General features: G+C 38.2%; 1 protein-coding gene across 2 annotated transcripts in view; it reads right to left on the reverse strand.

Annotated features, from left to right (window-relative positions):
* Window positions 1-18,619, reverse strand: part of prkar2aa (protein kinase, cAMP-dependent, regulatory, type II, alpha A) — a 43,234-nt gene extending 24,615 nt beyond the window's left edge. Inside the window, exons 1-2 of one of the 2 annotated variants that reach the window (XM_031745369.2) lie at window positions 17,962-18,619; window positions 16,869-17,140 (exon numbers count right to left, since the gene is read on the reverse strand). In XM_031745369.2, the coding sequence (XP_031601229.1) occupies window positions 16,869-17,115 (247 nt within the window). In that variant the 5' untranslated portion in view covers window positions 17,116-17,140; window positions 17,962-18,619. Of the gene's footprint in view, window positions 1-16,868; window positions 17,145-17,961 lie in introns of both variants that reach the window. The other variant, XM_031745367.2, reaches the window with a different exon arrangement.
* Window positions 18,620-18,625: the final 6 nt, after the last annotated feature.

Consider the following 18,625-nt stretch of genomic DNA (forward strand, 5'->3'; position numbering starts at 1 on the left):
ATGAAATAATTTGATCTCAATTGTCTTATCAAGAACAGTATTCTCACTGTTTTCTGATATATCAGTTCAGTGTGTGGTTTCTGAATGTCCCAACTTGTGGTTGCTTTACAGAGAGGAAGCAGACCGATAACAAACCTTGTGGCATCTTTTTGTGTCATACTGGGTTAAAATGTGTAGTGCAATGCATGTATGAAGAATGCTGACGTATCATGCCTGCTGGTTGCAGTGCGTCATACCAGAGTCAAATTATCAGTGTCAAGCAACCTGCCAATTACTGCATCTAGCAAATTGGGACCTTACCAAATAGACAGAGCACACTCTGAAAATGCTTAATATTTCAACAAAATTATAGCTAACATCAGTTCATAACTGCACGTTCATACCACCAGCAGTAGGATGGAGATTACAAGGATCAAACTTTTGAACTTTGCCCCCCCCCCCCCTTTTTTTTTCTTAAAGTTCAACACCTGAAATAAGCAAGATAAGTCACAGCAGCAAAAACTATGGTGGTACTGAAAAGTCTGGCATCATTCTCATCAGTTAAGTCTCAGCCAAAATAACTAAAAACAACTTTTCATAATAACTCTTCAACGGTTGGAAGACTCTGCAAGAAATAGTTCTGTATGGATGCAGACTAATAACATAACCTGTCAATCAGGGCTGCATAGAAATTTACGAGATTTTAAGCAGCAATTCTTCAGGAGTTCACGGGAGGAAAAAGACAATTGAGTAGCGAGATATGAGGTGCTACTGTAATGAGCCAAGCAGGATTTTGGCAAGTGCTGATATAGATTTTTAAGGAGGAAAAATAGCTTTTATATCTCTATAAAGAGCAGTAAATCTACCAGGGCTGCACTGAATGGTGCAAGAGCAATTTTACTTAGTAACTGGGCTATATCTTAAACCCCATTTTAGACACTTCAGCATAAAACAATAGCTTGTACAGTCACTGTGACATGCTGATGCAAAAACTAATGGTTGATGTAATATAGAAAGTATGGACATAAAGGGACAAACAAAATTAAACTGGCACAGCCTATAGTTAGCTCTGATTTACCAAGTTTTCTGGAATTTATGACAGAAGGGTTCAGGTGAACAACATCCTGTGATTACTTAAATAGAAGCTCAACCATCTAATAATTTATTTGTCGTTTTATTCATCTTCTCCTCCACATCGTCTTTTCCTATACTTTTGATATGTACATACTACCTTTTTTTCCCCCCTTCTGTTTATGCTGGTCTTGGAGGAGCTACCTTGCTTGTATCTTTACCCTGCCCTTTCCTTCCTTTTCAACAGTACTGTGCTTGCAGTGACATTTGCTGTAAATGTTGCATCCTACTGTTCACTGATTCAGACTATTTCGATTCGTCCTTGCCAAAACAAAAGTCTCAGCAGTTCTCAAAGCCTATACCTTCATCTTTTTTGTCATAACGCTTCCTCTTTTTGCTATTACACTCAGTTTAGTTACTGTTTCAGTCTGTGTTTCACACCATGCAACTTTCTGCTCACTCTACATCCTGCCTATGATTTAACTCTTACCATCTCTCAACACAAAAAAAGTCTCGTCCTCTCCCTCTTTCCCCTTGCCCCATATGTGACTCACTCTTTTTCCCAGTATCTAACCCCCTCTATCACACGCTCCCTAAGACTCAGGCCCTTAAAAGGAAGTAACCCTGTACTGCTTATAGCTGCATTGGTGTTAACCCTTTCCCATCACCACAGCCATCAGGTTTGCCAGTGCCTCTAATGTCTTTAAGCTCAAACTGACTTCTATTTTTCTTGTGTTTATTACTTCAATCTGTCACAAAATGTGATATTAAAGTAATATTGTCAAAACATTCTCACTAATACAATTTCCTGTATTACCCGTGTTTATGGGAACTTGTGGATAGTTTTTGACCACTAAAAATCAAATGCACTCCAAAGTGAACTCTTAGCAAGTAACCAGAAAACCAAAAAAATGTGCCCTGCCATTTCCTAGTTACAGATTCACACAGGGAGCAAAATGTTTTCTTTGTGTCAAGTCGATGGTACATTCTGGCTTTTTAAAATGTACTACTTTCCAAAGTCAACTTGTGGCTGGCTGTAGTTTAACAAACCTGTCGTCTTTTGTTTTTGGTGAGAAAGATAACTCAAAGAGTCATCTATGCAGTGGAAAGCTAAACACATCCCTTAGGAGATGGTTTACTGTGTAACCCAAAAAGCACACAATTCACACAGAAAAAAAATTAATTGGCTGCACAGCTTACATGTGAGAGGTGGCTGAAAAGATCGACAATACAGCTAAGAATGTAATGTTTATTTTGATTACTCAGCTATCTGAAATCTATCTGACTTAAGTATATACTCCAAGTTATCACAAAAGTCTCACTAAAATTTCAAAGTTTGTAAGCAGCAGCAGCAGCAATGGCAGCACAGACACAGGCGTACGAAGGCTTTTGCAAATGATATTCAAGCACTAGAGAAAGTGCTTATTTAAGGTCTTTGAAAATCCCCCATGCCCCTGGTAGTGTTAATACTATGCAATTCCCAAGTATTTACACAGGCTAGCAGTTAGTGCAGCAAAAGAAGCACCACTGTGTTACAAACATCATGAGTGTGCTATCTTTTTCAATTACTGGACATCACACAACATCAATGAAAAAAACAAAACAAAAAAACAAAACAAAAACAGACAAACTATGCTACATGACACCAAGACTAATCAGCGTCAAGTGCAACTTTAATCCAGCAGCAGCTACTTAATGCAATCCTGACCATTCTGAGTAAACTAAGAGTGGTTACTCTTCACTGATGATTGTCTACTGAATAAAATACATATTACTGACTCATAACCTAGTAGTTATGACTTGATTATGGGACTGACCAAGCTAAATGACTACACTGTAGTTTGTTTTCCCAGACTTCTTCTCTCAGGGGGGCAATACACTGTCTCTAATGACCAATATGCTGCCTCCTCCCAAAAAGAAATTCTTAGAAACACCACATTCATGAAGACAGCTAATAGTTACTGGGCATCACTGATGACAGCTTTATGCTGATGTCAAAGCTGATGCACAGTGTAATGCGTACTTGTGCCAGTATCGAGGAATCTGTGCAATCTTGCACAAGAAAAATGATGTTAAAAAAATGGTTCATATTACAAAAAACAGAGGAAGACCACAGGAACAGTTTAAATTCCTGCAGAAATGGTGCTGAAGGATTCACCTGTGTTTTGGAGGAATTAGGACTAGGAGATTATGAGGTTAACACGATGCTTCTAACACAATTCAGCCAAGTGTGGCTGAGTATTGGCAGTGATAGCAGCCCAAAACAAGCTGCCAGAGACCAGTAACAGCCAAGATATGAACAAGAGTATAAATTTCCATTTAAAAAAAAAAGTATAAAGACCAAAAAAGGTTTGGTTTGTAAGAAGTGTTTAGTATGTTAATGTTAGCAGAATCTGCGATATAACTGACAGTTTGCTGGATTATAAATCTGCACAAGTTGGGCATTATTATCAGTCACCTGTGGAAACTGACACTGCAGAACGTATATGACAGCAATCCCCCTTCTGACTTTATCTGGTACTAAATTTATGAACCTAGCTGGTGTAGTTTTTCTGCAACATTTATCATCTGTAAATAGCAGGAAATAATTTATAGTCCTTAGCTTCAGGCGCTTGTGTCATGACCAACCTCGATTCCCCTTTTGGTGACTCCGATGTCGTGCAGAGAACTCCCAGATTATTGTCCTGCAGTTTTCTGTGCTTTTGCTTTTCCATTTTTTGTGAGCAAGACTTTAGTTGAAAGAGATGAACACAGACCTCTCCTACATTGAGTTTTTCTTCACTCAAATTGCTGTATTAAAGATTGAAATGTTTATGGAATAAAACTTAACAGACCAATGAAGACTGTCTGCGACATGTCAGACTAGAGATTCACCAGTAATGAAAATAATCTGAGCTTTGGCAAGTACATTAACAGGAACTAAGGTTAGTTTGCAGACTACATGCATACAGCAGCAACATCTATCATAACCTTCTAGAAAGTGAGAATGTAGTGCGCATTTATGTACAGGGTGCCATAAATAAATATCCCCAACATAGAGACACAATTTATAATCTTTTTTTGTTGTTGTTGCTTAGTTAAGTTTAGTGTATATAGACACGTTTTCGTAACCGCTTATAGGCCGAAGCATCTTTAATTATGTCACCATGTGAGGTGTACAGGTGCTACACAAACGCATTACAAAGCATCCAATTTAAAATTAAATACCACACATAATTTAGCACAACAACATACCTAGCCATTATGAATACCATTACTTTGATAGATTGATAAAGATCTATGTATCCGATGTCAGAAAAGATCTCAAGGGATGACACATCCTCCATATGACAAAGGCAACCAAAGCAAAAAAACATGAATAGCTATAATGAATCATGTCCCATCTGGCCAATATCAGTATTAGTACCAATATTACTCCTCACACCAGACAGTGGTATTACAGCCACTGACTGGTTACTGCTCAGGATGGTATTTTGTACTCTTATTTATGTACTCTCAGGACCCGAAGGATCTTGCAAATTTGTGCAAGATGTGCACACTTGCAAATGTGAAAATGTGCATTCCCAGGGCACCAATGTCCATACACTGAATTGTAAAGGCTACTTTGGGGGTACAAAGAAGATCTATATAATATTAGGGAGTTGGTGTTATTGCTGTGGCTAACTGATGTAAGATTACTTGTACCCATGATAATGCTGCATGCATTTATTTTAATCTGCAGGGTGACAAAAAATGTCATTAACGCCCAAGTAAAAACATACTATTTCACCTTCAACAGTACTGTGTGGTGGTACAACTATGAACTGCAGAACAGTCAGCCTGCACAGCCTAGAGCGTAACACATTCTGATCAAAGCACTGAAGTATAACATAAACAAGGCCAATGTGGTTTCCCATTACATGACCATTTACAGTCACAAAAGAGGGTCAAAATTCTAAATTCTCAAGCTTATGTTTACAGTTAAATGTCAAATGGTAGTGAATTTAATTACCTAACTCATGGGTACCACTTGTTACGCCACTGAAGCAGCCAAGCGTGTTTGACCTGGTACTTCAGTCAAGTCAACAAATCCAACCCAGTATAAAAAATTAGATTGTGTTACTATGGAAATAAAGGAAGTTTATTAGATTTAAAATGATAAATATACAACAAACAGCAAAAGCAAACAAGTGACAGGTTGCATTCATCCTCCTTTTGTTTTTAAATGACTCTTATTTTCTTTGATTCTCACTTGCAGCTTCAATTCTTACTGACTGCCAATGAACAGAGCAGCTACTCTTAAGAAGAAAAACAGTAACAGGGTTACACAAACCCAAATTATCAGAAGTGCAACGCAAGGACAGGGATATGAAAGTCGGTCATATCAAGGCTATGCAAATATATTGATACAGATACTTGTTACAGAAGGGAGGGCTGTGAACTACCAGTGACCTCCCAACTTTCTTTATCTGATTCACAATTATGTGAGACCGCTCCCTTTCACTGTCATGTCCAGCAGCAATTGGCTGAGAGTATTTTCAAGGACAGTGGTTTCTATGGTAACAATAGCTGAAACAGTGTAGAGCGCCATGTTGAAGGCAATCTACATGTCTTGAAGCAAACCATTTCATTTTTATTTTAAAGGTAGTTATTTAGACTCCCTATTGTCAGGTAAGTGGTGAAAACTACTGGTGGGTTTTGGGATTCACCATTTGTCATTATCAACTGTTAGTGAAAGTAATTTGTTTTATTTGCTATGTACAGTCCATTCACATGTTTTTTTTCCCAAGCAACCTGCCATTTCCTCCTACAAGGTGGTTGGTTGGTGGTTTCAATCATGTTTGTCTGTAAATTAATAAAACATCCCAAAATCTTGGGAAGGAAAAAAAAAACAAAAAACAAAACTTGCTGTCTAAGCAGATCTACTCCTTAGACAGTAGATCTGTAGCTCCAAGGTAAATGAGTAAAGAACCAGCAAGTGTTACAAGTTGCTACTGTTATAGCTGTTCAGCATAGCTGTTTATCTGTCCACTTACATTAACTAATTATGCTTGCCTAAATCAATGAACAGTATATGTTAATGTTTAAACCTTGTGAGAAACGCCAGTCTGTGTGTTTCTCTCTCGACAGGGCTACACATTATTCAATATGGAGGGTGGATAGCCTCTTCTGCTGCCTAGCAGTGACGCCAAAGGTGGATGATAAGATCGATAGACTATGGAGCAAATTGTCCAACCCTGTAGACCATTTTACTACTTTTATTACTGTGCTAATAAGTATTTTAATTCCAGATGTTGCATTCATAAATGATCTATAACGGGCTTACGTCTTGTTTTAAAATGAACACTGGAAGTCCAGAAGGAATAGCTCTAGTATTGATGTAGACTACCACCATTCCCTACAACCTTTGTCACGTCATGTAATCCTTCCCCTCCATTTCAAAAATCACCAATGACTTCTGCCTAACACAAAGCACACACAAAAAAAAGAAAAAAAAAATGGCTAATTTCTTATGTAACATATTACATGTTATTAAATGTTATTTGATGAGTTAAGAAAACAAAAACCATGCAAGGTTAATTTCTACCTCCTCAGCAGCACTTGGAGGCCTGATTGTGCTACTTATTATTTAGAGTGATTATAACAAATCTCCTTTAACCTCCTAAGACCCATTTTTAATTTCTCTTTGCTATTTGGGCTGATTGTTTTTACATTCATCAGGTCCCAAAGAATTACGTGTTTGTTTTTTTACCTGATTTGTGTTACTTCTGAACAGTATTTACATTCTGTCAGCTAAAGAGGCTAAAAGAGTAGAAAAAGTCAAACTTTAAAGATATTTGGCTGATATTAACCACTGCTTCCTTGCTCATTCAGTCTCCTCTTCTCATTCATGCTTTCCTTCTTTCTCAATACCTCGGCTCCTTGTTAATTCTCTTTCTTACTGTGCCAAAGATGGTTCTGCTAAACCGCCCTAATAACCTCTCTCTCTCTAAGCCATGTCACCTAATGAGATTGGGCAAGTACATCAAGACAAACACACGCAGGCCAAGGGAGACAGGAGATCGTGAAAATGACACAGTAGGTTCCAGTGGAAACAGAACAGCAGGCTGACAGACCGATTGGGAGAACAGAGGGAGGACATGACTGTTGACATAAAATTCAAATTCAAATGTTTAAAGAGTGTATATATCAGTTTCAACATGATGATGTCATCTTTGTCCTATTTTCAATTAAAATATGGGATTTGCAAAATATGAATCATAAATTTCCTTTTACACAATGTCCGCACAATGTGTTAGCCATGTGTTCTGTCATGGCTAACCCACAGGTAAACAGCCTGCCAATGGAGGATATTACATACTAAGTTATTATGATTTCTATGATGAACATATTTTTGGTAGAAATTATTAAAAAATAAATTGATAACCGACCAGGTTTCAGGTTCGTCAGTTCATTCTTATCTCACATCGCTAGGTTGTGAAACAGATAAAACAACAACTGTTGGTCACAGGCTTATCTGAGTTTACAGCCACTGCATTGAACAGGCAGATATTTGGACTTTATGCTAAATGAACTATTCGAAATGTGTATATACATACTCAGACAACAAATTTTCCCTTCGGCATTTACCTTTGAACCCTATGTGAACACAAGTTTTCCTCTACACCAGGGGTGTCAATCATAAGGCCTAGGGGCCAGAATCAGCCTGGTAAAAACTCTAATCCGGCCCACTGGAAGGCTTAGGGAAATGGCTATTCATACTTCAAAAGTAATTATGTAAGAGATAAAGAATTAAATGACAGAAAAGTTCCTGTTTTATCACCATTCACTATAGACATTTCTGTTCAGGCCTATAGTGGATTTTTATTTTTTATTTTTAATGGAGGACATTTTTTGTGCAATAACAAAACTTTTTGTAATTACAGGAGTCTGGGCAATGGGCTACCAGGATGTTTTTTTTTTCTGTAATTTTACATATTTAATTTGTGCTGACAGCTTTCTTCCATTTGCTGCATCAGCATTTCTTTATCATGTAGAAAATCTGAGATGTACTGTTGCACTTTTTTCTTATATAAAGATATTTCAGGGATTAAATATGTAGTTAAACTTCCATCCATTGTCAGGACTTTCACTGATTCAGTCCACTTAAAGCTGAAGTGATGTAAAATGAGTTTGACAACCCTGCTCTGTACTTTATGCGCTATACTTTCCATTTATAGATGTTTTCTATATGAATACATGAGAGCAACATGAGCTATGAGAGAATTATCAACAATGGCTGCCCCATGAAAAGGAAAAGCACTTGTTCACACAGGAAGTATGTTTGCAGACAATTCAATAGTGGCTAAGAGTGCTCAAAAATGAGAAAACAATATAAGAGCTATAGATCTGATACATTTGTGAGGACACATCTTCATGAATCAGTTAGAGTGCCATGAAAATGTGTGAAAAAAAATGAAAATGAAAAAAAAAAAAAGCATTGGTTTACTTCTTAGTAAGGACCGGGATTCCCAAATTACAGCCTGGAGCTATGGCCCTCTGAGACAAATGTGGCGCCAGTAACAACCCTAAACGCTGGAGGAATGATTCCCACATCCTTTAGTTGTATTTGTTTCTTTTTATAATTTCTATTCAGGTCTTTGTCATCCTCCTTAACTTTGTTCCTATCCCATGCCCTCATCTGTTCACTCCCCTCTGTAGTTCCCCCCGCTTCTCTCCCAAGAGAAACATTAATAAACGGGCATGTTTCTGATACCTAGAATATTGGTTTAGTGTTAGTTTTATTGCCTTTATTTGGCCAGTGAATTGAAACTAAAACTCTTTCTTTGTGGATCGTCCAAATTGGGGAAAAAAAGTAAAAACAACTGGTTAAAACATTTTCTACAAAAATAAATAAAAAACATACATGCTTCTCAGTTCTTTTACTTCCTGCTCTCTTTCTTCTTATATGAAGATGTGCAAATTAAAGTAACTATAGTAAGTATAGTAAGATAAATACAGCATATTTTGTTAGAACACTGGGGTATACTAAATAACTTTGAGCCTTTAACTTTTTCAATAAAGACTACAGTTTTATTTTTCAAGAAAGAGTGAAACTAAACTATCTGATCATTTCCACTGATGGGAAGTCTGGCTTATACCACATTATCTATTGCACATGGCAATCAAAGGTGAGACGTAACACATAATGAACTGTGAATTCACAAAACATCACACCTTCTAATGCACCAAACAGGTCAACACGATGACATGACAGCAGTCTGCACTGGTCAACCTGACCCTTCTGCACGACTGGGACAGAAACATCCGTCTCCCAAATGGCTTCGAGCCTGGATTTAATGTACACCAAGAAGGCTGGCATCATACTCAGATCTGTTATCCAGAAGTATGTAATCTAGATGCCTCTGATGGCAGTAATAAATCTACATAGATGTGTCACTGAAGGCTTTAAATGGACTGGTGAGGCAGGGTTCAGACAGCATTATGATTCCGAAGAATAGTGTGCTGGAGCCACGGGATGCATATGAACTTCAAACAGGTGCAGCAGAAGATAACATGCAATCTCTCACTTTAAGCCAGTCATCCCTCACCACTTCCTCATTTTGCTGCAGGGACTAAGATGGCTAGAGGATAGAGAACAAGGAAGTACAAAGGTTCAAATGATGTCTACAAGCAAATGCATGCAAGCCAAGTTGTATCATAGCCTGCTGTACCAATAACTGATCTTAAGTGTTTTGTAATGGCTTTACGCCTTTTTCTTGTTAATTGTTTCTTAATCAAAAGTCATACTAACACATTTGTACTATTCTGTACTAGTCCAAATGACACAAAAGGGGATCCTAGTGATAAACACATGCGCTCCATTCAAGTCTTATTGTCAGACATAAAAATGTCCATATGGAGACAATACCTTATATGGAAAACGGAGATTACGATAACTACATAAATGTCTCCTGGAATCTCATTTCCACATGAAGTGTTTGAGACTTGAAGAGTGGCTAAAGAACTAACACTATAGCCATCTCTAGCTATTGTAGTTTATTGTTATTTTAAAAAGATATAGATCCAGAAAATGATGTAAAGACAAATACTTCAAAAAGCCATATACAGAAATATACAAACAGGACAAGAGAATTAAGAAAATTTGAATAAAAAAAAAAATAAATTGTGAACCCTACAAAGAGATGTGAAGAAACAGGCTCATGAAAGGTAGAAAGACTACAAAGACATTTAATGAAAGAGACACCAAGATAAGAAAAGCTGATAACAAATTTTAAGCAGAGGAAAAAAAAAAAAAAAAAAAAAAAAAAAAAACTAGACACACACACACACACACACACACACACACACACACACACACACACACACACACACACACACACACACACACACACACACACACACACACACACGAAATCAAAGGATTGACACAACAAAGACACAAATCTAGAGTTTTACAGTCTGATCAACAGGCAGACAAAAACTACATACATGCATACTATTCCCCTGGCGCAAAAAAGGAAAAGAAAATGCAGAGTGCATGTAAGAGATCAATTTTATGACCTTAGCAATGTTTAAAGACTCCACCTCCCATTAGACTAGAATGCTTTAACCACGAATCAATTAGCAGCGACACAAAGTTATTTAGCATAAGCAAAACAGTTAAATTAATAGTTAAGTTATAATATATGATACAATACTGTAAAAAATTATTTAATGCTATTTCTCAGCTTTACATACATAAACTTGTTATTGACAGCAGCACAAAAAGTGGCCTTAAAAATTAGGTGCTCAGTTAAAGACGTATTTGACCATAAACTTGGCAAATTCCAGTTGGTCATACTTCACATACCTTTAATAACATCTCTTCAACAAAATTTCTTCTTCTTCTATAAAATTATTACTAGCGTACAGATGACTAAGACCATAAAATAGGATGTGTGGATAGTAACACACAATGGTGGATGTTTATATCATGAATTTGGAACATCAAATCCTCTGCTATGTACTCTACACGGCATTTAAAATAGAAGGATAATGATCTCTGGTATTAATGATTAGTCAATCCAGGCAATTTTTAGCTTATTTTCCAATTAATGCAGAAAATTAATATCATCATTATTAGATTTATATTCGGTGTAATCTGCCTCACTACACTTTCATGTCAAGATGTCTTCATGTAACCAGTCATGCTTGCAGTTCTGCAGTCTTTGAAAGTAATGTGCATGCTGGGAAAAGCTATATCAATCAATCAAAATGAGAGAATATAGAAATAGGGTTTATCCTGTCCGTTGGTTTGATATTAAATCAGAGCCTATTGTAATTGCGTCTGCTGACGCACAACTTTAACACTACTCCTCAATTTCTTGTTTAAAGTGAAATTGTCACACTGAAACTGCTGTGTGGGAAGGGCATTGAGAAGAGCTAAGGTGAGACAGACCCAGGCAGATTTTATAACTTAATAATTGCTAATATCACGTATTGTCACCAACTGGGATAAGCAAAATTTTTCATAGTTGTATCTGAAGACTTTTCAGCTAGTACAGCCTACTCTTTCTTCTTCTTAATGCCAGAAGTGCAGTATTACTCCCCTCTGAATATCCTATTGCCAGCACTCCGTTATCTTACAGCTGGTTTAGTTTATGTGTTTGGGCTGCCGACTTTAGATTCAGTCAGGTTCAGTCTATGGAGGTAGCCAATCCTATGGGGCCACACAAACACCATGTTGGTAATTTGATAATTACTCGCCCGGAACATTAACAAAAACCCTGTTTTCATCTGAACAGAAGGCAGAGAAAAAAGCGATTTTAAAAACTTGTCTTTTTTTGCATATGGTAAAAATAAGACAAGAGGAAGACAGCTACTGCATTAGTGAACTGTCAGCCAGACTGAGTAGTATGAGCTGTCTGGGGGCTTTTCCACTTAACACCATCAGACTGCCAGTCGAACTGGTCTCCATACTAGGCTGGATGAGATTTGTCTGCAGGCTAAAACCACCCTGGACATACACTGCTGTCTACTAATCAGGTCACTTGTTGCACAACACTAAACTGAGACCAGTCACAAGCATGCACACCTACAGATATAAAATTGTGCACACTCACAGTGACAAGAGTCATTTCAGTGTATATGCGCTCCCTATTCCACTAATCACTGTTACCACTGTGCACAGACACAAAGCTCCTAGACGAAAATGAAAACTGACATCTCAGCTCGTCTTACTGAACCAATTATTAGTGTCTTTAGAGACAAAGCAGTCTGTACTTTCATCCCAAATAAGTGAAACTAAAGCACAAAGCAAATTTAAGGGGGGAAAATGGTCCAGTAGCAAATGTATGAATTAAAGAGGGATAGGAAAAAATGAAAACAGTAGCAGGATCACAATTTACATCAAAGAAAGCTATAGGAGTCTGTTTTCTCTTTTAGAAACAGTTTGTTCTGACAATCATGTTATGAGTTAATTTTATCTACTAAAAAAAAAAAGAAAAAAAAAAAAAAGCCAAATCATCACTGCTTAAGAGACATTAAGGAAAAATATGGAGGGACATAGAGGGAGAAAGGCAGAACACTATGGGAGCAAAGGAAGAGACTGGGGGAGCAGGGTGTAAACAACACTGAGATGGTGGTGACAGAGCAAGGGTGGAGACAGAAAGAGGTCACCGGCAGAATTTCATCACACTGTGTGCGGCCATACTCTGAGCTAAATTACGCCGAGCCTTTGACACAAACCAAACATGCAAGAAACACATTTTATCTACTCCACACAGAAACAAACTGTGGTTTGCATTGACAGACACATCCACACATTTGTCGACTCATATGCCAAACTCGGACTGATAAATTTTTTGCTCTGATGAAGCTTTCGGATTTGGCCAGATGATGAATTTTGGGACTGGGGGACTCTTGTGGCCATGCAAAACTAGAACACAACCACATCTTCAACGCAAATCTACGAGTGCATGATAGTGTTTTTCTATCATGTTGGACAGATATGATGGAAACTAAAACACGCGCTACTTGCAACACGAAGTCTACAAAAATATATTTTTCCATTTACTGGTGTTTCAACTAGCTTTATTGTTTCCTGTACATTTTCTTTGATAGAAGAACTTAAATGCATAAAGGCCTAACAGTATTTACCCTTAACAGGGCAAACACACTTTAACTCAAAACATTTACTCTAGGTTTAATCACATCAAAACAAAACTGATGACACACTGTCACATTTAATTTGCACCTAAATAAAACAGCAAATGAGTTTGAGATCTGAAACCTTTTATTGCACTTTATTAAATTTTTGTAAGGCCCTCAAACCTATTATTTAATGTGTTCAATTTTGATGACATTTAAAGACTGGCGGACACCCTTCTTAGAAAGTTGTCTATGTATCATAGAAAAATTTCTAAGAGACCTTATCTCTTAATCTAATGGCATGTTTAACAGCAACAGAAGATTTGCAGTCCGAAATGGATACCAACCATCTGGGAAAATTTGCACTTACTGTTGCAAGAGAGCTGCTGCGATGAAAAGGAAACACTGATGACGTTATGACTCCTCTCAAGATATCTGTTTTCAAAATACCAGTGCTTATAAATAATCAAAACAACACACTGAGGTAAAATTTTGAAAATATGGACCGATGCTTTTAAGGAAGGAAAAAAAAACTGTAAAGTGATACAGTTAAATCATTACTAGACAAAACTGGCTAAGAGCTATTAATCTATGGAAAATCTGCACTCTGAAGAGAACAATCTAAGCTAACATTCTGTTATGAATCCATGCAGCACCACCATCTAGCTACAAAGCATTTCTACAAAGTTTTGTGCAGCTTAGAATAATTACATAAACCCATTCTCTTCTCCTCCCTCAATTATTTTTTAATACAGCCTCTGCTTTTTCCCTGCTGTCTTTCTTATAAAAAACACTTTTAATTAGTTTCTATTATCATCTCTAAGAGTCATCTGTCCCTCCATCCATCTTTGACTAAAAAGCCTTGCTCGTTTCAGTCACAGAGACATCCATTCAACCCCTCCCGTTTCTCTTAGTGAACAAGCACTGCTAAACTGACAGTAGAGGAGGCAAGGAGAGGAAAACCACATATACAAATTAGAAAGATGCCCTTGTGTTGCACCCTTTTTCTTCATAAATACTGCCAGTCCCTTTATCCTCTGATTATCATTGTATTTCTGAAAACTGAGTAAAATGGACGCATTTGTTCTGGATTCAGCTACTAACCATTAAAGGTAAGTATGATGCAATCCTAATATTCACAGAAGTGAATTTTACTCCTGCCAAATACAAATCTTAAATTCACTACCAGAAACCCACAGTTTGGTGTCCATGTCAGCCGTTTGGCAAAAAGAAAGAAGATTATAAAAATTTCAATAAATAACTTCTTAAAAGCTCAGCCTCAATATAAAAAGGGTTACTTAAAAACCTGAATTTCACCAAAATATGATCGATGTATAACTATATCCCCTATTTGTAACCAGCTTAGACCTGTGTGGTGAGCCCCAAGTGGATTCAGGCAGCAGGAGTTACAGAAACAAGACAAGTAAATTACCGCAAGACGTCATGTTTTTAGGGATACGGTGTACCATCCATGGAAATACACAAGCAGCTATCTAGTTCATTTACATGTTAGGCCTTTAGCCAACACACTCACTCAATGATTTCCTTCAGAGCAAAAGAAAGGTTAAGAGCACACTGGTGAGTCATCGTAAATGTAAGTAGCCTATTAAAACAATAGAATTGAAGTCTAAAGATTATCCAGATACCACAGATTCATGAAAAATCAAGCAAAAAAACAAAATCAGCTAAACAATATTTATATTACACTGAGCAGCTCAATACTATTTCAGCTCAATACTAATTTCACAACACCCATACTTTATAAAGACGATAGCAACTCAAAATAACTTACTTGCCAACTCAGCAGTAATACAGTTTAATCACTTGTGCTCTAAATGTGAGAAAAATTACTCCTAGTCTTGAGCAGAAGGCATGCAAGAGTTGACATGCAGCAAGTATCAAATTCACCAAAATGCCCCAAATAACAGATCATAATTTAAGTAAGTAGAAGTATGACATTTGTATTTTATCAGCATAGTTTGCAGACTATGCTGATAGTTATGCAGACGGTCCCCTTTATAGCTAACAGAACCAGGTTTGTATTTCTTACCTAGAAAAATAACTGACGTTCTTGGTTTGTGGATTAAAAATGCTATTTTGGTGTCTTCAGTACTCAAGCAACTGTCTTAGAGCATGTGCTAGTGAACTAACTGAATTAGATCACTCTTTATACCTATAGGCTGCAGCAGTGGTCAGGCAAGAGCACATGATACCCTTCATTATGCAAGCCTGTGTTATTACCATCAGAAATTAATGTTCCCCTGGGGGAAGTATACACAAGCCTGCTGGATAATCTAATGTCATGGAAGTCATGTGTGTGAACTCCAGAATCCAGATTTCTCCCTGGAGCACAACTGTTGCAGCTCCCTTTCCTTTATTATCCCCTAGAATGAGGTGTGATTGCTAATCACAGTGTACTTGGACACATTTTTTTATGTCGTCACTAGGCTGGAATTTGAACGGGTGTGAAATAATGCCAGAACACAACTGCTTACTTTCACAAGTATGCAAAAGGACTCACTGAAACTCAGATACATCTGGTGCGTGTACACCAAAGCGCGCGCGCGCGCGCGCGCACACACACACACACACACACACACACACACACACACACACACACAAACAAACAACTCTCTCAGCTGAAGTCACAGCTGTTTTACAGCGGGCAGAACCCATTTTGTATTAGCAGAAAAAAAAACCATAATCCCTGTTCACCATGAACCAGCTTGTACCAATCTACATGGCTAGCCAACATTGCTTTCAGCAGAGATTAAAACTGTATATTTGGCATAATTGTTAAACTACAAAACTAAATTAGAAGCTCAAAAAAAGGAACACTAACAACAGATCTCATGAAGCCCAAAATTCACTTTAGTGTTCTGGTACCTGCCGGTGATTTGACAAAAGCTGTGCAGCCAGCTAGGTTGCAGTATTTGGATTCCAATTACTACTTACAAATGAAAAAGGGGCTTCAGTTTTTATCTCCACATAGTTTCACATATATGCATGACAGTTTACAGATGATGCCAGTGAACATACTGGTGTGATCTAGGTCACATTGCTCTCAGGAGCACAGAGGACAGCTGAGTTTGGGAGCAGCTTACATCAAATGCCAGTGTGCCAAACACAAGGGATGGATGCAAAAGAGGCCCAGTATCACTATTGAGGTACAATTTAGAGTTATATATACACACACATTTACTGCTCTGAGAAAACAACATGCCGATTTTGTTATTACAACATTATATGTCGTTACAGGACAGCTTTACCTTGTTACCTTTCGCATCTTGGGCTATTTCAGTTTTCTGGAAGTATAAATTTAATTTAAGAATATGTTAAAGAGCAAATTGAATCTATATTTAACAAAGACGGATCTTTCAGATCCTTAGACACACATACATAATAAATTATTTCAGATCCTGAAAGTCAGATGATGAGAATGTAGTAGACCCAGATTAGATCATGTCTGCTTTGCCAAGCTGTCTGCTCAGTGGGATTTTCTGAGAGCAAGTGCATGTATGAAAATATGGCAGACGTAACACACTAAAGAATCTCCCAAGAAGAGGGATAAATTCTGACCATATCAGTAACAAGTCTTTGGGCCTCACCTTCACTTGCTCTTTCCCTAACAAAATCAAACACAATCACTCACTGTGTCCCATTTCACTCAACAGCTGACAATCTCAACAACAAAATGATCAACCTACGTTCAAAGTCGGAGTCATCATCTTCATCATCCTCTCCATTGGACTCTGTTTGCATCGGTTCGCCGTCAAACATCACTCCTTTTCCCGTCTTGCCGCCTGTGCTGGCCCCATCCTGACTTCTGGTGTCCCGCAAACGGGTAAAGTATTGTACGGCAAAATCCACCAGGTCTGACGGCCTTTGTCGGAGCACCTCCACAGTGTAGCCCTGCAGCAGTTCTGTCAACCCAACCGGTATCTCAATACTCATGGCTGTGCGTAGCTTGATGTACTATCTATCTAGAAAAGGAGAGAATATTTGTCACAACTGATCTTGGTACAGAATCATACTTGTGTTTAAGTGCAGGGCTGTGCTGTTGTTGAGAGTTGCCTAATTGCTGATTTACACAGCTGTGGCTTACTATAGACTACTGTGAACGTGTATGACTTGTGAATGCTAAGTGACTGATGAAACCTATGCAAATGAGAAAACTGATTAATTGAGTAGTTTGACAACTACAGTCATTTATAACCAAGATAGTGTAATGTCATATGAACTCTGTATGACATTGACAAGTTTATCTATGGTTCAGCTCAGGAACACCCAGTTCCCACAGCTGCCCGTAATAGATATGAGCCTTGTGTTTTGTAAAGGGGCGATACAAGCTGGGTTTCACTAATATTCAGGTTTCGTGTCGTCAGAAGCTGAGCTGTCAATCTGAGTGGGTAGCCGGCAGGAATTAGCTAGCAAAGCGGCTAATAAGCTCCCACTCATGACAACTAGCTGGTACACGGTGCTGTTCAAGCCACATATCCAACTTGTCTAAACTCCTCTATTTAACCGAGCCTTAGTTAAGACGGAACGTGTGAAGAAAACGTAGTCGAGATGTGTTTCAAACACATTTTCACTTCCGAACCATTCAATTAGCTGTCGTGCTAGCTACTAAGCCACCTTCAAGGAAGCCTGTACAGCTAGCTAACATTTGTAGTATGGCGTACTGGTTGTAGTTGCTAAGCCACAGAAGTGTAGCAGACTGGATAGCCGCAAGCAGTGCAAGTTGTACAGGTTAAGCCGTTTGTCAAGCTAACTTACTGCTGCGAAGTATGAGTCACTTACGTGCGATTCAGTCTCCCCGGCTAAACTAGCCAGTCCCCTCCTTCCTGGTGTCTTCCTTGTTCGCTCTTATTTCGCGTCTTCTTTTAGCCAGTCTCTCTGCCAGTGTATGATCCGTATCCCTCCACAGAAGACACTTGTCGAACGTAAACCCAGCAATTTTACGTTACCGTCTCCTAACCCTATCTAACCTTTGTGGTGGGTATTTCCTGTGCAAACCAACTGTATAGGGATGCTGGCTATTAAGTTGATAGGAGGGGAGTTTTTAAAAAAAAAAAAAAAAGAAAAAAGAAAGAAAGAAAAAAAACAAAAAACACTCGACTTCACCGTCGCAGCCAACAGCGTCCACGCACTTTGTGAGGGAGGGACTTGCTGTGGCAATAAGGCAAGAGCTAGCTAGCTAACAGGCTAACTGGCTGAATTGCTAACTAGCAATTGCTTGTTTTCTTTTGGGAACTGTCGCCACTCTCCGCAAGACACCAAGTCAGCTGCTGCAGCCAGGTGACAGAGCCTAACCTTGCTGTTCGCAACGTTATGCCACGCCGCCGTTAATTACAACGCAAAGTACCCGCGAAAATACTGTTTAAAACGTTACTGTAGTAGCAGCACTGCTAATGACAGCACGAGAACCCAGCAAAATTAAACGAAACACGTTTCCTCCCTCCCG

This window comes from Oreochromis aureus, linkage group 20 (genome assembly GCF_013358895.1).
Source record: "Oreochromis aureus strain Israel breed Guangdong linkage group 20, ZZ_aureus, whole genome shotgun sequence".
Taxonomy (NCBI): Eukaryota; Metazoa; Chordata; class Actinopteri; order Cichliformes; family Cichlidae; genus Oreochromis; species Oreochromis aureus.